The sequence below is a fragment of the Salmo trutta genome, chromosome 1, assembly GCF_901001165.1.
Source record: "Salmo trutta chromosome 1, fSalTru1.1, whole genome shotgun sequence".
In the NCBI taxonomy this organism is placed as follows: domain Eukaryota; kingdom Metazoa; phylum Chordata; class Actinopteri; order Salmoniformes; family Salmonidae; genus Salmo; species Salmo trutta.
Window position 1 is genome coordinate 56,282,644 of NC_042957.1, and position 25,851 is coordinate 56,308,494.

At 41.9% G+C, this 25,851-nt stretch overlaps 1 protein-coding gene and 1 pseudogene across 1 annotated transcript in view; both read left to right on the forward strand.

The window, feature by feature from the left end:
• The first annotated feature begins 1,830 nt into the window (after positions 1–1,830).
• LOC115195430 (cilia- and flagella-associated protein 52-like) lies at positions 1,831–11,829 on the forward strand (annotated as a pseudogene).
• Positions 11,830–12,901: 1,072 nt separating this feature from the next.
• The window catches only part of LOC115201783 (ubiquitin carboxyl-terminal hydrolase 43), a 91,284-nt gene continuing 78,334 nt past the window's right edge, over positions 12,902–25,851 (forward strand). Inside the window, exons 1-2 of the mRNA XM_029765673.1 lie at positions 12,902–13,905; positions 22,735–22,884. Coding sequence (XP_029621533.1) covers positions 13,285–13,905; positions 22,735–22,884 — 771 coding nt within the window. The 5' untranslated portion in view covers positions 12,902–13,284. The remainder of the gene's footprint in view (positions 13,906–22,734; positions 22,885–25,851) is intronic.

A 25,851-nucleotide genomic window follows, 5' to 3' on the forward strand; every position in this document is an offset into this window, starting at 1 on the left:
GGCTGAGACAATAAGAAGACATAGTGGCAGAACAAATTCAACCACACCAGTGTTTCATCACAAAACTGCAGAGCAGGGAGCAACATCTGTCCGGTGAAGTCCACAAAGCATATTGCATGTAGGCTAACAAACAGTTCTATGACCTACATCATGGTCAAGCAAGTTCATGTTTCCGACATTTTTGGACTAAACAACTATTGATTTTGAACCACAGATAGTTACCGCAAGTCGCAAAGAAAAAGAGGAGCTGCTTACACTATTCCAGCACCATTTCAACTTTAACATTTCAAAATCATCAAATCCCCTATGCTTAGTCTAGTACAGTGACAACCAAAATATACCTAAAACAATTTAGTCCAATCAACGTCAGCTAAATATGATGTGGCTGTCCATGGTACTGATGTCTGTCTGTGTGTCCGTGCGTGTGTGTCACGTCCTGACCAGCAGAGGGCGTAATTGTGTTAGTTTTGGTCAGGATGTGGCAGGGGGTTTTGTGTGTGTGAATGGTTGTGTTGGTGATTGGGACTCCCAATTGAAGGCAGGTGTGTTGAGTTGCCTTTGATTGGGAGTCCTATATAGGAGTGTGTGTTTTTCTTTGGGGTTGTGGGTAGTTGTTTGTGAGCACTGCGTTTGTGAGCCTGCGACACTGTTGCCGTCGTGTTTATTGTTTTGCCTGTGGATTCTTTACTTAAGTTTATTAAAAGAAACTATGAGTATCCACATTCCCGCTGCGCCTTGGTCCATTCTTGACGACGGTTGTTACAGTGTGTCCGTGCGTGCATGCTTGCAAGTAGCAAAACATGTTGACTCACCCTAGTTGTAGAGAAATGCCAATGCCATCCTCCTCTCTTGAATATGTGTGAAGGAAAGTTTTATGTTTGTACTTTTCTAATAACCAATTTGACTGGGTTCATGCAAGTGACTGATTGATCGTGCTTGGGAGGAATTCTCACTATTAGTATAAGCAATTTGGCAGTACGCCCAGGACATTGCTTTGAGACCGAAAGGGGTTATCTCAGTTTCAAGGTCTCAGCTTGGAGAGAGGAAGTCTTGTGAGGTGTTGGTCTCTCACATGCATGAACCAAATGTTAATGATGAATTAATTATGAATAATGAATAATGTTAGTCATGCAAATATAACTTGTCTGTGTAAGCAGTATATAAGAGAACTAACGGGACTGCCCCGGGGGAGCTCCCGATTGACGTGTACTATGGTACATTAAGTTTGTTGGAACCTCTCCAGCTTGCTGATAATAAATAATTATTAATTTAATATTGACTTCAGGTGTCCCTGGTTGTAATTTTCACAACATACATGTATGCATGAAGGGTTTCAGTAAGTGTTGGAATGTATGAGGGACGTTTATCGGCTGCACCGAGTCAATGTGTTGATGTGCCTTGGCTCCAAGATGGTGTCGCCTCTGTGCGCATGTGTTCTGTCCTCCGCATGGTATCCGGATGGGAAATCTCTACAGAAAAGTGGCACATTGGCCTCAAAATGAATTCCATTATTCTCAAACATCGGCAAAGTATTATAAAGATATGGATAAACAGGAAGAAGCCATGCCAAAGGCAGCAAAGTACAAGGAAAAGAAACAAACCTGGACAGCTTTTTCGAAATAAATCATTTAAGTCCTTGGGGAGTTTTGTAAATGAAATTATCTAAACTTTGGGCACTTTTACCCAGTTAGGAGACGTTGAAGCGCAGGATTCAGAGGACTACGTTGGAGGCTTTCGGGAAGGGACACCTTACACATATATCAGAGGATGTCCAGGTCACTGGGATCATTCTGTTACGCCTCGATCACACCTACAGCGTCACTGCGCGAAATGGTACGCAGCATCATATGTGTGCAACGAAGTTCAACATTCATCTTCTGCTACCATTTCTGTCAAGCAATCTACACATACAATTTGGACCACCTATGTGAGAATTCTGTTCATTGACTACAGCTCAGCGTTCAACACCATAGTGCCCACAAAGTTTATCACTATGCTAAGGACCCTGGAACTAAACACCTCGCTCTGCAACTGGATCCTGGACTTCCTGACAGGCCGACCCCCAGGTGGTAAGGGTAGGCAACAACACGTCTGTCGCGCTGATCCTCAACTCTGGGGCCCACGCTTAGTCCCCTCCTGTACTCCCTGTTCACCCACGACTGCGTGGCCAAGCCCGATGAAAAAGTTCTACAGCTGCAACAATCTAAGAGCATCTTGACTGGTTACATCACCGCCTGGTATGGCAACTGCTCGGCATCTGACTGTAAGGCGCTACAGAAAGTAGTGCGTATGGCCCAGTATATTACTGGAGCCAAGCTTCCTGACATCCAGGACTTATATACTAGGCGGTGTTAGAGGAAGGACCCAAAAATGGTCAAAGACTCCAGTCACACAAGTCATAGACTGTTCTCTCTGCTATCGCACGGCAAGCGGTACCGGAGCGCCAAGTCTAGGACCAAAAGGCTCCTTAACAGCTTCTACCCCCTTCTACCCTTCTACCCCCATAAGGCTGCTTAACAGTTACTCAAATGGCTACCCGGACTATTTGCATTGTCCGCCCCCCATTCCCATTTTTACGCTGCTGCCACTCTCTGTTTATTATCCATGCATAGTCACTTTACCTCTACCTACATGTACATATTACCTCAATTACCTCGACTAACCTGTGCTCCTGCACATTGACTCTACTGGTACCCCCTGTATATAACCTCGCTACTGTTATTTTATTGCTGCTCCTTAATTATTTGTTATTTTTCTTTTTTTCTTATTTTTTCTTTTTGTTTTATTTATTTATTTTTTACTTCAGTTTATTTAGTAAATACTTTCTTAACACTTTTTTTCTTAACTGCATTGTTGGTTAAGGGCTTGTAAGTATGCATTTCACTGTAAGGTCTACACCTGTTGTATTCGGCGCATGTGACAAATCAAATTTGATTTGAAACACACACTCATTCAAATGCACACAGACACACACACAGTCACAAGGACATCTCCACCATCTGGAGAAGTTGAACATGTGGTTCAAACAGCTGGCAACAAACCACCACCCCAACGGGAACCCACAGATACCCCCTGTGTCCTCTTCCCTGGTATATGCCATGCCTTAGAAAACATGTTCAGCCACCACCGTGTAACATTGATATTATAACATTTATCAGTAATGCATGGTTGTATGCTGTGTGTGAATGGACTCCAGATTCATATGGAAACATCTGTACAACTTATGGCTATAGTAACTGGAGAGGGCTGTTTGGAAATGCATTTACAGGACGTAAGAATAAAAAGATTACAACTCGCTCCCGTATGAGCGGAGGAGCGACCAATTACTTTATTTTGGCCTGTGTGGGTATGTCTGCCTGTGTGGGTATACTTTATAAACACTTCTGTGCTGTGTCAGAGAAGACTGCTGGAATGACACTCTACAGGCAGTGCAGGGACATTGAGGCCAGATGAGAAAGCGTTTATTTGTGGTTTGGTAAAAAACAACTGTATGTCACAGTATGTGGACTTTATGTAAATTGATGAAATCCAAGTAGAATAACAGAGACGTCAACACTTGTCTGCATTATGTCCTTTTAGAAAAAAAGAAAGTTTAAATCTCTTAATTTTATGTTATTTGAATTATGTCTGATTCCAATTCCACAGTCCCCAAATCAGATTAAATCATTGTTATCATCTGAATGCATCCTGTTAATTATCTTTATTGAGTCATGTTTCTGTTGTCCATAAGGATATTGTGAATATTACACCCCTGAAATGTTTACTAAGTATTTTACCAAAGGACTGATCTCTGCCTCCCTGTGCCTCTGATCCAGCAGGGCGGCGATAGTGTGAAGATTAAAAGCTTATCCAATTAGCCACCTGCCGAGACCTGCTGAGCCAATCAGGCGCATATAAGGCCTGTGTTCACATTGGAGTGCAGCCAGGAGAGGGTCTCAGGGCTGCCCATGCAAGGGGAACTACAATGTCTTAGAATGGGGGAGCCCTGTCTCCTCTCTTTCCTGGCTATTCTTCAATGAACATGCTGATCCTCAAATAGTTCTTGAACAACGGTATCAGAGGGGGAAAAAAGCTTAGATTACTAGAGCGTAAGTACTGTAACATCACCATTGCACACGGAGACCCAACACTGGGATTTTTAAGTTTCACTGTTTTTAGGTTTCAACATACATTTTAAAGGGTTCTATATGACGGATTTGTCTGTTCACTTTCAATTCTATGGGGATCAATTTAAGATCTGGCTATGTTTTGTTGATCTAGATATTTCAGTTCCGACATGGTGTCCTATTGTCCTACACCTCTTCTGTCTTTTTACACATCCATCTGCAGGAATTGCTGTGTTCTGACTGTCCTCAGGTTTTATCTTCTGCACTGAAATGTTATTGTTGCAACAAAAAATGACATGGCTCAACATTGCTTTCTCTTTAACAGCCAGTACTATCAAAATAAAGACAATGGGCACTAAAATTGACACTCAGAAAAACAGTGAGAAGGTCCCTGACACATTACCTAGTCCTCTTTGACCTGGGTGGGACATTTTTCTTATTTAACTAAGCAAGTCACTAGGCAAGTCACTTAAGAATAAATTCTTATTTACAATGACAGCCTAGGAACAGTGGGTTAACTGCCTTGTCAGGGGCAGAACGACAGATTTTTACCTTGTCAGCTCAGGGATGCAATCTAGCAACCTTTCAGTTACTGGCCCAATGCTCTAACCACTAGGCTACCTGCTGCAACAATCTTCTTCCACTGGGGTCTGTCTTTGGCCACAGTCCCATGTCACTGTGTTCATAAAATTTGCAGTATGAAAAACAATTCAGTGAACCCATCAGTTCCTTCAAAATACTGCCCTCTGTAGGAAATGGGGGAAAAAAAGAAATCAACACAGTTTGGCATTTGGCACAAAAGGTCTGCAGAAAGAGGCGTGTATTAGACTATACCAAATACTTGGAAATACTTGGTGTGAGACATTCTAAAGAGAGAGTGAGTCTTGTATCTTCGATGTTGGTCATATTTCTCCTGACGATGCGATTCTAGAGGTCAACTGCAGCTTTTCACTAAATACGCTCTTTCATTAAGGTGCCAAAGGTCATACATGACCATGACAGGATAATTACTTTGTTCCCTCATTTGTCATCATGGCAAAGAAGCCTGCGATCCAGCTCACATGGTCATAAATGGGTGTCTTCCACACAGATGAGTGATCTGAGCCGGATGTGACCCCAATAAAGACCCCTACACTGAACAGTGGCTGCCCTTGCATGACCACTTTTATTGAGGTGTCAAGGGGCACTGAGTCACAACACATTATGCAAAACTCCAACAGAGAAGAGCATTCCACTGGTGATATAAGAATAGGTATGAACTCAGCCATAAGGATAAGTTATTATATAATGTCTCTACCTGCTTCATTCTGGGTCTTGGAGGAGCCATAGAAGGAGAAGCGGAGGAGAGTGTGCTTGCCTGGATGGTGGAGCGTAATGAAAAGCGCTATATAAATTAAATGTATTATTTTCAGAGTTTCTGTCAAACTTATCACACATTTCACGCTGCTGCATGAGTTATTGGCCAAAATCATGAGAGAAAATTGAGTCCACTGTAATCTCTCCCTCAACGGGGTCAAATATGGGTGAAATGTTTTGTCTACGCATGCACAGAGGTTCTCCTGGGCCTAGCGTTGCTACCTGGAGGGCTGTGAAAAAGTTTTTGGGGCAGTCGGTGTCGAAGCTAAAAAGTGAGAGTGCTTCGTAAATGTTTACCAGTAGGTTGGATATACACAAAATTTTTCACTTATTGATCTTGATGCAGTTATTGGTTATACTTGTACGTCCTTGCTAGCTAGCTAGACTTTAGTCATCTCTTCTGAACTGATTACTGTGTTCATCAATCGATCATAAAGAAATCCAGAATAATATCACATAGCTAGTGGACGCTACAAAAACTCCATTCATTTTCCCAAGACTTCCGGGAACGCTTGTGAAGCAGGCTCCGCAGACCAGACGGTGGTTTGAGCAGTAGCTTCCAAAATCTATAGCTTCCAAAATCTTTTTACAATGGAGGAGTAAGCGCCCCCCCTGTCAGTCATCCAGAGTTTATATACATCATTGGTTAGATTCAATAACGTGATCAAAGATTTCTATTGGAGAAGCAGTTTCTACATATCTTCATACATAACCAGTTTTGCTTTTAGTATGTCATACATTTGAGGATTCAATATATCATTTGGTGTTAGCAAAAGTGGAAGAATTGGCCTTCTCCCCTCAATGTCAAGTATCTGGTGACCCTTGGGGGTCACGATGATGGCAGGTACTAGCCATAGCAATAGTGTGTCAAACTTTGTGAAATACTGACATTTGACTCAGATCCTCTGTTATAATATAATAGTTACAAATAGTCATATTCATACATTTTAACTGAATAACTGTGTGTGTCTGTAATTTCCATATAGTGGTGTGGAATATAGAAAACAGAATCCAGTTGTGGAAGCCCGGCCTCAGCCCACAGTGGTGGTCACTGCCTTACTCTGCAATACTCCAACACAAGTGACAACATCTTTGTATAGGCAGAACAGTATGTATATTTAAAGAGCTATTTTTGTATAATTTTGGCTTGGCCCACCTAATGAAATGTCACAGCTAAAGGCCTATAAGGATATGGATCATCTTCTTGTAGCGAAACTCTCCGCGTTTGGGAACTTGATCTTCCCCACAAGATCACACACACTGAATGTCAGACAGGGCAGCTGAAAACAAATGTGAAATGCATTTGGGTAATTACAATATCAGAAGAGTTTGTGGTCATACCACATCCTTAAAAACATAGGTGCTGGGCTAATAAAAACTACTAGTATAGAACAAGAAGGCCCGCACACTGTTAAAGCTCCCAATTCACCGCTTTACTGATGTTTCGATCCAAAACGGATCTTCGTCAGGTCATAAATCGACTAAGATCCGTTTCGGATCGAAACGTTGTCAATAAATCTGTGAATTGGGAGCTTTAACAGAGTGTGGGCCTTCTTGTTCTATACTAATTATAGTATCAGAACATACAGTGCAGTAACACATGGCTATACACAGGGCTCTACGCTGACCTTTCATACAAGGAGCACGTGTGCACCTAAGTTGAAAAATGTAGGCTGTAGAGCCCTGATACATTTGTGAGAGTGCTGTTTCCTCAGCATCCAGCAGTTTGCAGCCTGAATAACTTGTTACTTCTTGGTACAGATCCCTGAGGAAGGCAGCTATTTCTACTGTGGCACTAGTGGGGATATCCTGAAAGTCAATCTCAAGACGAAGCTTCTTAATGGGCCGTGGCCCAGTGAAACAGAAGTTCAGCAAGGTGGCTTCAAAAAAGGAACACGGTAAGAGGAGTTTAATATCTGGCTTAGTTAGATAGACTGCAGTATAAAACTCAGAACTCAGCATGCATTGCCCCTTGTTGTCTACATGGGGTGAACACAATCTGTGATGAAGACAGGCAACATATTGTCGGCTCAGGAGATGGCACGTTCCCTCTGTTCAGGATCCTCATCCAACTTCAAACACATCAAGTGAGTCAAGTGTCTGGAATGTTGGTCTATTCACTTTTATAGATATCCTTTCACTTCAGTAATCCTGTGTGCATCTTCCAAAAGCATCTAATACACCACTGTACTACATAATGAATACTACCTGTATGTGTATTCTTTGGTTTCTACTCTTTGGCAGGAAGGTTCAGCTGGAGGTGTGGCATCCATAGCGCCCTGTGGTGATGGTCACCAGTTCTTTGTGGTCACAGAAGGGACACAGATCTACTGTTTCAACAATATTGACTTCAAAGAAGAGTTCATCACCTGATCACCACCAGCCATAACAGCGCCGTGAACGATGTGAGTGACACAACAGGCTAAAAGGTCACATCATATACGCCATCACATTCCATTTGTGTGCAGGGTCAGTCCCCTAAATAGGGAACTGATTCTGCTTGACTGGCTGTTCATTTTGAAGCCCATTTGCCTTTTTAAATGACACCAGTAGAGGGGGCTATACTATCATTTACTGTAAATCATTTCCTGTGTCCTCCAAAATAGAAATTGTTAAGCATGATATTTATCATAGTCATAGTCAATAGCTAGATCAATTCATTATGGACTGATAAGTGCTTTAACTTAACATGTATATCTTGATGTATATCTCACAGTGGCTCATCTGAGCTCTTTGCCACGTTCTGAGAATGACATCTGGATGTGGCATACGGAAACCTCTAAAGAAGTGCTACATATCACTGTGCCCAACATGACCTGGCTGCAACGCTGTGGAATTCATAATTGACGGCAGGAGCATCATCAGTGGTGGATTTCCCATTCCATTTCTTAGCAGCAGAAACTCAGGGGCTTTCTATTATAAGCCGTGTCTGCTGTCTGGAAATGCAAATGCATTCTTCTGGTGGTGATTTAGTTGGGCAACAACAGTTGTGCCATTTTTAACTCGGATGAAAGAAAAACAATACTTTCTGTCACGCATTCATGTTTGTATTTCTCCCAGTCATTGACTTTTTGTGTTGTTTTCTTTCAGCCTGGAATGATGGTAAGATCTGTGGCTTCACTCCTGAGACTGGCAGGCTGATGATGACTGTGCACAACGCCCACAGCATGGGTGTGAATGACAGCCATCGCCACCACCAGAGGCTGCAAGAGGATTGCCAGCGGGGAGGGGAGGGACAGGTAAAGATCAAGAAGATAAAGCACCATGGAGATAAAGATAAACAACAATGATGGAGATAAAGCACCATAGAGATAAAGCTAAACAACAATGATGGAGATAAAGAACCATGAGCAAAGTACAAATAGGGTCGCCGCTGATAATGGCAGACCCTGGCCGTGACCCCACTTTCCGAGGGTGTCTCAATGAGAGTTGGGATATTGTCACGCCCTGACCTTAGAGATCCTTTTATGTCTCTATTTTGGTTGGTCAGGGCGTGAGTTGGGGTGGGCATTCTAAGGCCTTTTTTCTATGTTTGGTATTTCTTTGTTTCGGCCGGGTATGGCTCTCAATCAGGGACAGCTGTAATTCGTTGTTGCTGATTGGGAGCCATACTTAGGCAGCCTGTTTTCCTTTGGGTTTTGTGGGTGGTTATTTTCTGTTTAGTCATTTGTTACCTGACAGAACTGTTTAGCTGTTGCACTTTGGTTTTTTGATTCAGTGTTCATTCAAATAAATTTCATGATGAGCACTAATCACGCTGCGCCTTGGTCTACTCTTTCAGACGGCCGTCACAGATATGCAAAAATACACATTTCCAATTCACACATGCATATTAATACACACTTGTACATGCATGAAATAAAACAGCACCCACCAAATAATTGTATTATAGATACCTTTATGCCTTAGAAGGTCATTAGTGGGCATGAAACAACTGCACTGTGTTAGGGACTACCAGTTAAACAACGTTTTCAAAAACCACAAGCATTGCACACCTTGGCTCATATTTATTCATATCATAATCTGGTTACAATGCTATTGATATGAAGAAAGGACTAATAGTTGAACAAATAGAATCAAATACTAACAGTGAAATAGTGAAACAAATAGAAGCAGCAGATAGTGTATACTCTGGTTAGAAGTGTCTGCTACCACCCTGAGGAGTACCAGATCATCACTAGTAGCACAGACAGAAATGTACCACCACCACAGTAGGATATAGAAGAGCATTTACTGAGGTCAGGCTCATTTGTGCCACAGACTAAAGTATTGAGGGAGAATTCAACTCTGATTGGGTTAATGACTACCATATTATTTATTTACAGTTATTACCATGGGTTTTGAAACACAATGGATGATTGATCGCACAGTGAGTCGTGTGTGAGCGCCATCTCCTTGCCACTGGTCATATTTTAGCGCCAGATGTCATTGTAGCGTAATGCAGTGACAATGACAGTGCATTGTATTCTCTGCTAAGGGATTGTTTGTTCCTAAAGCAGACGACATAGCTATGACTCAGGCAACCAGATGGTCTATGTCACCCACTTTATCTAGGATGATGTTTACTTCTTCACAGAGAAAACCTCATTGGAAAATGATCTCTCTTTGTTTAACTTAAAATATATCTATTTCACTGGTGTACCAGAGCAATTCATTGAGTAGCACACTAACATCACATACAATATTGTTATTCTGAGGTATTCCACAGAGATCATTTCTCTTGAGGCTTGGTTTTCATAGTATTGTAATTGAGTATTTCATAAGTACAATCCATATGTCTTCATGATGGAAGTTTGGACCTGATTTTTTAGGTTCAGGACTCTGGATCAAACTGCAGCACTTTCAAAGAAACACACTTATTTCTTTATTTTTATCTGAGGGGGAGTGTTTTGTGTATAAATAGAATATACTTTTTGCTAGCATAATTTCTTTACATCAATAGACTAGGTATGTCTAAACTATACAGTACTGGAGCATGTGTTTTTCCATGAAAAGTGGTGAGCGCAATCACATAGGATGTAACATCTACACTTTTACTGAGCTCCTTCTTTGTAGGTTAATTCACTTTTCAACAAGGGAAAAATAGAAAGGCACCTGCGTTTTAAAAGGGAAATGTGGTATTTGTGGTCTAAAAATAACTTCATATAACAATTGCAACGGGAGGCCGAAGCTAGAAGGAGACAGCTGCCAACCCCAGAGATGATTATGGCTCCTTCCCACACACAACCATGTTTTAACCACTGCATTTTACTATTTGATAGACGGTAGCAGTTTCTATTTGCATACTGTGAAGGACTCATTAGGAGAAAGTCAAGGCTTTAGTTCTAAATCTTCCAAAATGATTTACCAGCCAATAAATGCTGGCATGCACAATACATCTGCTTATCATTTTTTTAAACAGGAGGAGAGATTTTGACACAGACTTGCATTGATTAAAAAGTTTGAATAATGAATACTGGTCATTGTGAAATACTTTGCATATTATAATCCTGGTTGAAAAATAATGAGCATTCGCTTTTGGAAACTGTTGGGTGGATTTTATACATTTTTATTGTATGCATTTTGCAGTTTAATGAGAGTTCTTCACACAACTATTCTACGATCCTCGTTTACTGCACATCAAGGCCAGTAATATTTAACATACTGTATCTTTTCTGAGACGGATTGGCTATTGGGAGGTGTATGACGGGTTTGCCTTACGAGAACTAGAAGGGTCCCTCTCAGGATCCATTAATGGAATGCACATCACCCTCGATGGAGACCATTTTGTGACAGATACAGATGCGTTACCTTAAATCTTGTTAACTTTGTAATTTCCACTTTAAAGTTTCAGACTTGATTTGCCCTAATGAAAACTGTATCAACCCCCTACAAAAAAAATCTATTAATTATAATCCACATAATAATTAATATTTCCTGTTGCTGCAGGACTATTTTCCTGCTGTGAGAAACTGGCACAAATTAAGAAACAGCATATGTATGGTTTATACAGTTCAATTTAATCTCAGGCCACAACTTCTTATTGTCTCTCAGAGACATCATTCATCAAGCCTTTGTAAAATGAGACAGTCTGTACTGTACCCATTGTACTGCACTGACAACAGATTAAATGAAACACTGATATCCCATAATAACGTATTGCTTTGTTTCTTCACGTAGGTGGCGAATGGTGATGACAAGCTGGTGAAGGTGTGGGGGGTACTCTGAGGGGGAGGTGACAGACATCGGCACTGGGCACAGTGGCAGCATCAACAGTGCCAAGATCTGCTCCAACAACAAGTACGTGAACAGCATCAGTGTAGATGGGTCCATACTGCCATGGAGGTTCCACATTATGCCATGGAGGTTCCACATTTCCACATTATGAGGTTGGAAAAATACTGTAAAATTGTGAAAATTATGATAATACCCTTTTAGTGTAAGAACTGTTTGAAAAGACTGCCTGAAATTTCTGCCTGTTTTGGTGGGAGGGAGTTTTGGCCTTTCATGGTGACATCACCATGTGGTAAATTACTTAATAGACCAATAAGAAAGAGAGTTCCAAACCTCTCTGCCAATAACAGATACATTTCAGTTTTTCCCTCTCCACTCAAACCACTCCCAGACAGTCTTAGCAAAATTCTTGCTTGAGAAATTCCTCTTTGCTAAGAAGCTTTATTTTTTTTTTACCATTTTAATTGAAAAAAATCACAGTTAGGTACTTAATGTTACCCAGAAATGATTTGATATTGAGATAAAATCAGCTGCATTGGGCCTTTAAAAATCCTACTCTGATTAGTGATCCCATTTCATTGCCTGAGTATAGATGAACAAGACATTATTTCACAAGGTCTCCATTTCTGCCAGGACATTCCCCAAGGTATTGAATGATATTGTTGTGAATGTAAAAGGAATGCACTTATGCTTACAAGGTGGCCTACCAGAGCCTTTGCAAAGATAGTGGACCGTTTTTTTCCCCCAACCAACAAACTCCATAAAGTTCATGTTTGAGATGAACCTGACTGAAATATGTCTGCTTATTTTCCATCATATCCTTCTATCTTGTTGTGTATGGTTGGTTACTGCTCTCTTCAGGTGAGCACCTCACCACTGCCCTTCATGCCAGTGGGTTGAAACAGCAGGGGTTCCCTAACATTGGGAAACCCACATAACCTACTTGAATAATGTCTACACATCATTAATCCATTTATGATTGGCTAATATGGGTGTGTTCTGAATGCAAAAACTTGTCCATGACTAATCCATATATTTAATATTAACAGAGAAAATCTGCCAAACAGAAAATATGACTGTTTCAACATTCAACCATGAAAAACTGATTGTTTTCATTAGAATAAAAGTTCAACCTGGAAACATCAACTTGTGAGTCAGCGTTTGTATAGCCTACTATGCCAGCATAAACTACTTTGATGATACCGGGACTAGAATCAAAGTGGGAGGGAATAGTCACACACTACGCATATGAATACACGCCTCTTTCCAGGCGAAGTTCGAAGCAATGGGTAAGTGCGTGTGTACATGCCCGTAAAGGCTGCAAGTAGGAGGCAAGGAAAGGCGGGGGTAATGTTGAACTTCGATGGAGCTCGTGTAATTTGGTCAACAAGCATTAAGGGTTTCAGTAAGTGTTGAAATGTTTGACGTTTACCGGCTGCACGGAGTTGATATGTGTTGACGTGCCATGGCTCCGCAACGGTTTCACCTCTGTGCGCTTGTTTTCTGTCCTCCTCACGGTATCCGGATGGGAAATCTCTGCAGAAAAGTGGCACACTGGCCTCGAAATTAATTCCAGAATTCTCCAACATCGGCAAAGTATTATAAAGATATGGATAAACACTGCAGAGTGAAGGATGAAGCCACGTCAAAGGCAACAACGCGCAAGGAAAACAAACAGAAACATGGACGGCTTTTTCGAAAGAAATCATTGAAGTCGGTGGGGAGTTTTGTAAATAAAATTATCAAAACTTTGGGCACTTTTACCCACTTTGGAGACGTTGCAGTTCAGGGCGCAGAGGATGACGATGGAGGGTTTCGTGACGGGACACCTTGCACACTCAGTGCCAACTCAGGAAATATCAAAGAGGATGTCCAGGTCGCCGGGGATGATTCTGTTAAAAATAATTCGATAGCTTCTTCCCGTTGCTCGGTGAAAGAAAGGGTTTTATGGTGCTATGGTGGCAACATTCCAGGTGTTCTAGGCTTGAAAAATCACGGGAACACCTGTTTCATGAACGCCGTGGTCCAGTGCTTGAGCAACACTGACCTGCTCGCAGAGTATCTCGGGTTGGAGCGGTACAAATTGGATTTGAGTCGAAGGAGAATTAATGGGATTGTTAAAAGTGAAGACACGCAGCATGCCAGAGGTGAAGTCACTGAGCAGTTGGCATCACTTGTTAGGGCACTCTGGACTCTGGAATACATCCCGCAACTGTCAGTGGAATTCAAGGTAGGCTATAGTTGGCTATTATTACATTTAGTTGCTCTTATACCTGTGTACTAACAATATACTTACTATGTAATAAACACAGGACAAGCTATTATAATACCAGAGAACCAGGGGTGAAGATGACTGCTGTATTTCCATTTGCCCATGCCCCTGCCCCTGTATACCTTGATTGCACCTTGATTGAAACCGCAACATAAAGAAACTATGCTGCTGTCATTCCTAACATGATAAAAAAAACAATTTGTTTGACATTTGCCTAAAATATTGAGGGGATTTACAGAAAATGTTATCATATTGGTCAATAAGCATTTCACTGTTAGTCTACACCTGTTGTTTATGAAACGTGACAAATAACATTTGATTTGATATTCCAAAAATGATGCCTGAAGCACTATCCATGACATTGGAGTTCATAAGATTTATTAGCCTGTAGGTGACCTGTTAATTTTTTTCTCCAGGATTGATTACTTTATAAGTCAGTGCATCATCGAGCTTTGATAGCTATTCTGAACTCGAGTTCATCTCTACGGTGCTTTTATAGTCTGTGGTTTTACCCAGATGGCTTTTAGTTCACCACTTACTAATGAGGTGGCTGGCTGGCACTGTGTGTCACTGGAGTCTGAGGGCATAGGATTACCAGGTGTCTGTCTAGAGTGCTGAGCTAGCACTTTGTTCCATCAGACGCTCACAGCACAGAAGAACCTTGAACATAAACATTGGACTTACTATTCTCTAAACAGACTTTTGAAAGCTGGTGTGTTATATTGAGTGTTTTCCAGGTATGGCGGCTTCGAACGCTGGGCTTTAATATTCCAGTCGCTGAGATGATGAGCATAGCACCTGGCTGACTCACTACCATTTACAGTATTGGAGTGTTTCTGAATAGGACACACTTCATTATGTTAGTTAGGCAACATTGCCATAGAGAAGACTGTTTATTGAGAGGAACACTCTCCATTAAAGGATCTGAGTGTGGATACGAGTGTGGATCTGAGAGTGGATCTTGTTGTGGATCACCCTGCATTGTGCAAAGCCAGGGGCTCAATCACTTTGCCTCTAGCTCAGTGTAATGTACTGGAAGTAGTGGAGTTAGCGAAGTTTTGTTTGGGTGGTGGTCAATGAGGGGCAGATTGAGAGTGCCCCACCACAATACCAGACTAAAATACCATCCAGAGATTGTATTACCTTTATTTTGCAGTCAGTGCTGTACCTCCTGCCAGAGACTTCACAGAGGAGAATCAATCCTAACTAGTTTATTTGGTTTCTGTCTGACCCAATATTCTGTGTGACCGTTCCTCTCCTCCAAAAAGTAACTCTTTCTCACAATCTCACTCTTCTCTGTACACCCTGCCAACTCCTCTCCATCTATAGCCACTTCCTTCTTATCTTGTGGGACTCTCCTATCCGATTTTGAGAGGACAAAAATCTGAGCTGGCTTCATGTAGTCAAGATAGTTTAGATCTCAAGATAGCTGTAATGAAAAACACTCTTTCCTGGGTTTAAGCACACACAGGCGTGCATCTTGGCTGTGGCTCTGTGACCAGAAGGGTCGTGAGTTCATGTCTGGCCATCTAAAACTGTCTTCTATGTAATTCCAGCTGCCAGGCCCCTGTCTGAGCCCTTAGGCCATGGGAGCATCAGACAAAACAACCAGCCATCTATAAACAATCAACAACCTTACCCTGTAATTTAAATGGCCCACTTCATAATTATCTCAGAGCAGTTCTCAAACAGTATTATCAGTCAGTCCACATGCCTCTGACATAAGAGGAGAGTGAATAGCATAGACAAGGAATAGCAAAAAAGGTGGATAAGTGTTTGCCTCACATCCCATAAAATATTAACAAACACAATTTTGGAGGAGAAAGTGAAAGTGAATGTAAGTAAACTTTATGATGTAACACAATGTATTAGCAAAAGCAATTCGGTGGTTGCACACGTGTGCTGTTCAGTTACAGGCTAATATTCACTAATATCCACCAAGTAAACTCTAACGTGAGAATGACTGACAGCTTGACAGAAAGAGATGACTTTTCAAGCCTCATTATAAGCAGGCAAAATGTATTTTGAGTGAATTCAGAAGAGAGGTCATTGGTTAATTAGAAGCAAAAAGTTACCATTAAATGGTGATCTGTCCCAGTGTCCTCTCAGGCAGGTTGGTGGCGCAGACTGGAGAAAAATAAAACAAAAAGGGAGCTACCACAGGATGACTGGCACTGAGCCACATTCCAGTAGCACCTTGCAGGACTGACACTGTAGGGGGAGGGTTACTTAAATATTGTATCGAAGGTTAAGTACTGTGCCCGCGACTTTATATATATACTTCCCCTTCATCATGTCCTACCTGTCACTGTCATCTGATCTGAGGGCTTCATTCTACCTGTTCTGGGATCAGAATCAGATGTGTGTTTTAAAGAGTATGTGATCTGTTTGTCCTAGTGCATTCTCTGAATCCCTCCTGGTGGATTTCACTGTTTGCATAGAGGGGCCAGAGAAGGTTTGAAAACAGAAACTCAAACAGTTACTCAACAGCTAGTATATAGGTTTCAATAATATGGGAGAGGCCTAGGACAGGGGTCAGGGAGGGTAGGGAGGGAGGGATGAAGGCCTCTTGAGCTGAAATTCAGTCCTCCCTCCCTCCGGAGCAGATGGACTATCTGGTCGTGATTGAAGGATAAATCAGTTTAGAGTTTTGACATGTTTGTGTGATGACTCATCACCGTAACAGTGACTCTGGCTTCCAAGGATGTGTCAATATTTGGGGTCTCCTTTTAATGATTAGGCTATCTGATCTGGCAGAGCTTTGGGTTTCAGGACTTTAAATATGAAGTTAAATGACTCAGTGAAGTCGCAGGGAGATGACACTTGTTCTTGTTCTGTAAATCTTCTCTTCGGGCATTCACAGGGGTTTATTTGGCCCGGATCCCAATGGGTCCGACACCCAGCACCTATGATTCAAATGAGACCCTGTACCTTTGGTCAGTGGCGTCAGGCACCCCAAAAATCTGAGGGGGCACAAAGTACATGAGGATGGCTTGGGGGTGATCCATACTGGGATATGTCCCGGTCCTGAAGTTGGAGAATTTAGCATTTTTCAAACACCTGAAACAGCATTTTGCTGCAATCTAGAACCATAGTAATTATGCTTAATTCTATGTCAAAACTGTTTATTTTTCTGCATATCTAAACATAGGTTACCTCTTGAGCTGTCTGTATCCTCCTGACAGTTTTTTAAAGAAACTAAATTTGCTTTTCTGCATCTCTGCAAAAATGTGGGTAAAAGATTGAAGGTAATGTGAGTCTTATTCAGTACATATAGTAATTGCTTGCTTTTCTAAAGGCATGCCAGCTAATATAGTTAGACAAGCTAGCTACTCTAACTTGACTGATAGCCTGAAATGGCTTCTTGGTAGCTAGTTATGATGTAGGGAGATTAGGAACCTATCTGGGCATAAAATTGCTAGGTGGCTAGTAGTATTATTTTTTAAATAATAATATATATAAACAAGACAAATCTGTGGGGGTACGTACATCTGTGCCCTCTATGGGCATGACACCTCTCCCTAATTTTGAATTATATAATGAAAAATGTGTTATCCACATTTTCATTTTCCACAACCAAAAACATGAGTAAGCAACTGCAAAATCAGACAACCCCATAGTAGATTAGTTTACCTATTAAATTGTTCAGCCTGTCGCATTCTATGCGAGAAAGTAATATTCCTCTTGAGGAGAACTCAAATTAGTGCTGCACAGGGAGAGACATATGGATGCCCAGTCATTGTACAACATTCTTAATACAGTCGCGGGAAAACCCACATTTAAAAGCAGTTATGATGGCCACTGTAAATAGCGGAGGATCACGGAGCGTTCTAGTGTCACTACACTTATTTCTCAAATCCCAAACATGTGTAAAATGCACTATTTTAGAACCAGATTTTTTAGCATGGTTTATGCTCGTCAGAGCTCGCTAATGGCGTTGAATGCATAAGATCGGGGCTAATTGTAACACGGGGTAGGTGTAACAGGTAGACCTACAATAGTTCACAGTACATGATCCTTGGTTAGCTGAGTGCCAGTGGAATTCTTTTTTTTTGGGGGGGGGGGGGGGGGGCATTCAAGTCAATATGTTGCTGACTGGCAACAAGATAGCCTAATGTTTATATCTAACAGTTAGCATCAGGTGGGCTACATCAATCAGGTGATAATGCTTATTGCTAAATAACACACCTGCCTGATAATATGGACCAATATGTTATTGGGCTCATTTCCGGAGTGGAAAATTCTATTTTAGAATTTTCATTTATTTTGGAATAGAATGTCCTTTTAAAAAGTCGGCAGAACTGACCTTCTCACAGTCACCCCCCCACCTCTCAGTATATGTCAGCAGAGTTTTACAGTACCAGCACCCACTATAGTCATTATCATGCTTAATTTGCTTGATGATGACACTACAGAGAAAGAGGCCGTGTATACCAACATTCAGAGGTTCAGAGGTCATCTAATGTAGTTTCTGTTACAGTAAAAAGTCCAAGCAGTGGTCCTATTTATATGACTGATGGGACTGGTCCATATTAATTGTCAGTTTGAGTGAGGTACCTCATAAACCAGAGCATTAATCATACACACATATTACACAGTCCAGAGTTATACGTAATTAGGTCAAAATGGCCATTGTGGACACCACAGAGAGAACTATACCTTATCTACAGTATCAATTATTTATCTGACGCAATTACCACATTCATGGACACTGATGAAGATAACTATAATTACCATGGGAGATTTGCCACTGTAACAGCAGCTTGTAATTGTAGCATTATGTGCCCGCAGAGAGCTTATTTCTGGAAACTGCCTTAGAGAGTTAATTTAAAGTATGTCAAGAGTTAGAATCTTTATTGTCTGTACACTGCCTTCAGACTAACTTAAGCTATGTAGAACACAACAAAACGAGTCGTACAACATCGATATAGGTCTTTCATCTTGCTACCTCAATTGTGCTTTGCCTTCCATGCAATATATTTACAGTAGGTTAAAGCTGTACAATGAGCAAAACTATTACATGAAGGCTATCTTGTTTCCCTAAACTGTGCTGCCAGTCTCCAAGAGGCCATTATGTCATGCTGTTCTTTCTTGACACAAAAGGGACAGACTTGCTGCTGGCACAGGGACAACCAGACAATGGATTTGTCTGTACAGTCTGAGTTATGGCCCTGTGATTGTGATGTTTTAATTTTGTTGTCCACATTTTGTGTAATTGTGTGTAAGGACCTAAACAGTGTGATACCTCTCCCCTGACTTTGTCTCTGACTAAAAACAGACACTGTAGGAAGAGGCACACTTTCAGACAGCATTAGGAGACTACTCTCTTCTACTCCTACTGTTGCTTTGACACATCCCAATAATCACTTTGCTCTCTGTTTATGAATGTGTGTTCACTTTGTACAATGTTCAGCTGAGTAGCTACTTTGAAGATAGGTAGAGAAAGCAGTCCCTCCCACACATGGTGTATTATTATACAGGTTGTACCAATGATAGCTAGATCTACTGTACTGTATGATAGTCATACAGTGTGTCTGTTAGATACCAGGGATTATTAGGCAGTGATCACAGGCTGCTGTTCTCTCCATAATCTCTCATTACTGCTGAGGCTCCTTCAGGCTGCCAGCTGCAGTTCAGCCGGTTAATTCCAGAGTAAATGAGTCGTGTGCCACTCAGTCTTAAACCACAGATTTCAATTTACATTGTGTTCCATGTGGGCTTAAGTATTCTTCAACCTACTTTTTTGTGGCACAGTGATATGTAAGGACATATTTCATTTGATGTTGCTTTCTTAAATGTAAAAAGAACGGTCTTTATATCTGTCAGTTAAGTTTGGGTAAAACTAGTACTATAGTTTTGTGTGTGTGTGTGTGTGTGTGTGTGTGTGTGTGGTGTTGAGACAAAGGTTTCTGAATAACTGAATATGAGTCAGCAAACTCATTAGGGGGTTCAGTGGGAGCCATCCAAGGTCAGCTCTGATTGGGCTCAGCAGTATTTGAGGAGTTTCTGCCGGGACCTGAAATAGCTTTGTGTCAGACAGTGGGCGACGAGGGAAGCGTGAAGAGCATTAGGGAAAATTTGCAATTCAAGAATCCCTCTGTTCTGCGTTCTGTGGAGACAGACATAGGGCTTGAGGCAATGATTGACCCGCTGTGGGCCCACTGTGGGCACTGTGCTACAGGAGTTAGGCCTACAGCTGAGCTTCCTGAAGAAGGGATCCTGTGTGCAGCCACAGGTGGACCAACAGACACACCTAGGGTCCTATAAAATCTGCAATGTGGAGAACGCGGACAGAATCACGGAATCCAGACATTAAAACGGAATTCAACAATATTAAAACATTTATTGAACTTAACAGGAAATCAACTAAATGTATTGAACTTGTTAGAAAATGTATTAATTTGCATAAGATTATCATAAATGAAATAAAATTGTACTGTGAAATGCTTACTTACAAGAACATTATAAAATGACAATAACGAGGCTATAAACAAGGGGTACAGAGTCAATGTGTGGGGGTACAGGTTAGTCGAGGTAATTGAGGTAATATGTACATGTAGGTAATGGTGAAATGACTATGCATAAATAATAAACAGAAAGTAGCAGCAGCGTAAATAAAAAGTAAAAAGGGGGGGGTCAATGCAAGTAGACCGGGTAGCCATTCAATTAACTGTTCAGCAGTCTTATGGCTTTGGGATAGAAGCTGTTCACAAGCATTTTGGATCTAGAATTGGCGCTCCGGTACCGCTTTGCATGTGGTAGCAGAGAGAACAGTCTATGACTAGGGTGGCTGGAGTCTAAAACATTTTAGGGCCTTCCGCTGACACCCCCTGGTATAGAGGTCCTGGATGGCAGGAAGTTTGGCCTCAGTGATGTACTGGGCCGTACGCACTACCCTCTGTAGCGCTTTGCGGTCGGATGCCGAGCAGTTGCCATACCGGTGATGCAGCCAGTCAAGATGCTCTCAATGGTGTAGCTGTAGAACTTTTTGAGGATCTGAGGACCCATGCAAAATATTTTCAGTCTCCGGAAGGGGATTAGGCATTGTCGTGCCCTCTTCACGACTGTCTTGGTGTGTTTGGACCATGATAGTTTGTTGGTAATGTGGACATCAAGAAACTTGAAGCTCTCCACCTGCTCCACCACAGCCCCGTCGATGTGAATGGGGGAGTGCTCGGCCCTCCACAAAAAGTGGTAGACAAACACACAGACAGGGGCATTCACGTGTTGCCTCTTCAGAAAGTTTAAGGAAAATACGAATCACTGATGCATTAGGCATTGTCGTGCCCTCTTCACGACTGTCTTGGTGTGTTTGGACCATGATAGTTTGTTGGTAATGTGGACATCAAGAAACTTGAAGCTCTCGACCTGCTCCACCACAGGAGTGCTCGGCCCTCCTTTTCCTGTAGTCCACGATTATCTCCTTTGTCTTGATCACATTGAGGGAGAGGTTGTTGTCTTGGCACCACACTACCAGGTGTCTGACCTCTTCCCTATAGGCTGTCTCATCATTGTCGGTGATCAGGCCTACCACCGTTGTGTCATCTGCAAACTTAATGATGGTGTTGGAGTCGTGATTGAATGCGCAGTCATGGGTGAACAGGGAGTAAAGGAGGGGACTAAGCACGCACCCTCGAGGGGCTCCCCGTGTTGAAGATCAGCGTGGCAGATGTGTTGTTGCCTACCTTTACCACCTGGGGGCGGCCCATCAGGAAGTCCAGGATCCAGTTGCAGAGGGAGGTGTTTTGTCTCAGGGTTCTTAGCTTAGTGATGAGCTTTGAGGGCACTATGGTGTAAAGACATGAACAAAATGCATCAGTGATTCGTATTTTCCTTAAACTTTCTGAAGAGGCAACACGTGAATGCCCCTGTCTGTGTGTTTGTCTACCACTTTTTGTGTTGGCATTAGCAATGATGCTAATAATGATCCATATTCTGGTAGATGGGAAGGCTTTCCCAAAAGCCTATACCTACCTGGCAGAATGATATCATGATTATTTGCATCAATCCAATGGCGATTTGTTTAGCAAACTGCAATCACGTGTGCTTCAGAAACACCGCTAACCAAACAGTGTTGCTGTGCAATGAATAAAAGGGTATCTACACCCATAAATGTAAACGTAATATATTTTTCCCAGACCTCGAAAGGGATCTCCTGATGTTAGTTAAGCATTGGTGTGGACCTAAAACATCAAATGTTGTTGTTTTTCTATCAAAAAAATATATATTTTGAGAGCGAAAACCTGAAAAAACTGGGGGAAAACAGAATCCTGGAAAAACCAAATGGAGAAAATGGAATTTGAGAAAAAAAACAAATAGAATTTGGCAAAAAATAAAACTGATTATATAGGGACTTGCACACCTCAGTTGGCCAGTGGATATCGCACTGTGTGTTTCATGTTTCTATGTAAGCGGGAATGGCAGTAAACGAACCAATAGCTTTTGGTAATGCAATTTGGGTATTCCCGTCACATCTCAAATCCTAACAAGCTGTCAGATTTGGATCTGAATTATCCCACTGCTGTTTTAGTTTTTCACTCTTATGCAAAATGTTCGGATTATCCGGACAGCAGAAGGTTATTCATGCATTTAGGCAAGTCTTTACTTCAAAAGCCTACTGTGTGGTTATAGTATATTCATCTTGAATTACATCAATGTAACCATTTTAAAACGAGAGTCAGCTAATCTGTTTTCCCTGTCCATTGAAGACACACGAATTCACCATTGTTTACAATACAGTTTTACATTGACTCCTTCATTGACCATGTGACTCCTTTCCCTCTCTAGAGTATAGTATCCAAGTATGGATCCCAATTCCGAGGAAACTCCCAACATGACGCCCTGGAGTTCCTGCTTTGGCTTCTGGACCGAGTTCACGAGGATGTCAACTTGTCCTCCTGCAGCAACAACAATAACAAGACCAAAGCCCCAGGGAAGGTAAGAGTGCCTTCTCCATCCACTGTCACACAGTCACATTGAACTGTACTGAACTCAAAGTGTAGGCTTGAGCCACAAGTCTCAACAGTGCCTTGCACTCCCCACTCACAACAGCAACAACTACTGTCTGAAATACCTGTTGCTATACAGAAAATGATCTTTTCATTTACTTACAGAACCTTGGTTTCACAACAGAACGTCGGTTTCTCCAGGCATTTGCAACAGCATCTTTAAGTTCTTTGCAGCTCTAAGTCTGTACAATTTAAATTCAGCTCTCAATTATTGATGTACTTATCTATACTAAATGTGCTAACACAGCGTTAATCGCCTTTAATTTATGTACTCTGTGATTCTGAAAAATTCTGAACAGATGTGAGAGGAAGAGCAGCATTGCACACAAGTGGCATATTTCCTTCTCTCCTGTGCTCTAAATGGCATATGATTCAACAGATAATTCTGATAATCCTGTGTGAGGGATAAAGCTCCCTCTATACCTTGTATTGCCTACCCCCTTTGGTGAACTTGTTCATATACCTGTTTGGAAACAATTGCCTCTCTGACAAACTTATTTCCTGTGTTTCTGGGGAGAAACAGCTTAGAGCTGTTGTGATGGGTTTCCATAGTTCTGTCTGTCTGTGAATATGCCCTGTGTGCTGCAGCCGTCTAGCTGATGCCACAAGTGAAACTGCTGCTTTCACAGGAGACCTGCAACTTTGTTCTATAATGTCTTCTGTGCAGCCTGAGGAGTAAAATCAAAGCTGGGTAATTTGCTGTTTGATACTTTCTCTGTGCATGGCTCCTTCTGAAGGTATGCCTGTGGGCACAGTGGAGCCTGACACCCCCTGGATAGGCCTTTGATCGGTTCCACTGTGCCCATTAGCAGGGAGTTTCATGCATTATTAAAAACATATTTCTGCTTTTGAAATACACCCCCTCTTTAGCAGTGTTATCAGGGTGATAACCAATGGAATGATTCATACCAAGTGCTAAATTCACTGTTGGTGAGTCATCACAAATACATCTAAATGATAGTGTCCCTTCTCTCACAGACATTACTCCACTGATTTATTCTGTTGTATCATCGCTATTCTGGTGGAGGGGAATTTCAGTCTCAGATTCACAGAACAATACATCACTGTATTTGGGATTCAACATGTCTTTATCAAATTGGTATGTGAACACACGGATAACAATCTGTTACACTTTTTTGCGTGTTAAGTAACAGAAGTGAGATGCATGGTTTGAGGGAGGGTAAATGGTGCTGTGTTCCGGACCAGCACAGCTTACTACATGATGACACCGGCCAGAATGACACCGGCCAGAATGATGCCATTGGCTTGGCTACTGCTTAGGCCTGCTGGCTCTTGTTTTGGATAAAACACAGTTTGGTCTTTGTTGCGTCAATTGAATTTGACACTGCATACTTGAATGAATAGATCAAAGTAAGAGGTGGTCTCAAGCCGTGGTCTGTTGAAGTGAATCTCACTGACACTAACCATGTAGGGACCTACTGAACCAAAGGCTATGGTTAAGACTAGAAACTAGACTGTGTGTAGGCTAAGACAGAGGTTTTGAGATTCAGTTGCGTGTGAACTCAGCTTTGTGGTCTTGTATGTAAGATTCCTCAAAGTGGGATTTTCTTACTTCATCTATCTTCCAACAGGTTAGCAGGCTAGTGTGTTTGTGTATTGGTGGGTGTGTTCTTGTGTTTATGGGTGTATGCATGTGTGTAGGCTAAGTGATGCTCTGTGAGTTGTGTGTGTGTGACAGTGAGTGTTTGTATGGGCCTCAGTTCATTGAGCCATTCAATTTGGTTGTTTGCTGTGAGCAATGAGCATTCGGTCCCCTCACACGCACTTTCCCCCTTTCTCTCCATCTGTAACGGGTGTGGTAAGATCAGACCAAAACGCAGCGGGAACGTGTATACTCATATTCTTTTTAATGTTGAAGAAGGAAAACAAACAAATAACGTATACAAAAACAAACGACACTAACAGTCCTATCAGGTGCTCAGACACTAAACAGGAGACAACTACCCACAAATACCATAGAACAAACACCCCTCTTAAATAAGACCTTCAATTAGAAGCAACGAGGAGCAGCTGCTTCCAATTGAAGGTCAACCCCATTAACTAAACATAGACATAGAACGACTAGAACTAACATAGAAATAAACTAACAAGAACATAGCCCAAAAACCCCGGAACACTCTAAACAAACACCCCTCTTACATAATAACATAACCCAACAAACCCCGAACCACATAAAACAAATACCCCCTGCCACGTCCTGACCAAACTACAATAACAAATAACCCCTTTACTGGTCAGGACGTGACACCATCTATCTCTCTCTCTCTCTCTCTCTCTCTCTCTCTCTCTCTCTCTCTCTCTCTCTCTCTCTCTCTCTCTCTCTCTCTCCATATTTCTGTTGACCCCCCTCTTTGTTTATCTGGCCATATACAGTACTATGCAGTGTCTATCCGATACTTGAACAAAGCTTCAATCTGTGTCTGAGATGAGTTGCCCTTCAGTGCAGGGCCAGAGGGCACAGGAGGTGATCTGGACTGTGTCTCTGTCTCTCTGTATGAGGCCACAGAGGACATCAGAGGAGGCTGGGACTGGAGGACTGCTGATAAGGCCTGTCATTATAAGTCTGGAACACGTCAAGGAAAAAGTTGCCACACTTTGTTAACACCCAAGTGTCTGACGGTGTGAGGGACGAAAATCTGCTGTTTCTGACAGTGTGTCGCTCCGCTTCATCATTGCTTTTACACACCTTTAGTTTAGGCAGGACAAACTGGTAATATCAATTTTGTTAGTCTATCTTCCCACAACACACCTCCAATGGTTCACCTTTCTGTGTGAAGGAGACCCATTTTAACTTTTGAACTTGTTATTGTATTCTCTGTCTGAGGGACTTCCTCCCTGTTATATGGCCCATTAAACCCAGCTTCCATTGGCATTT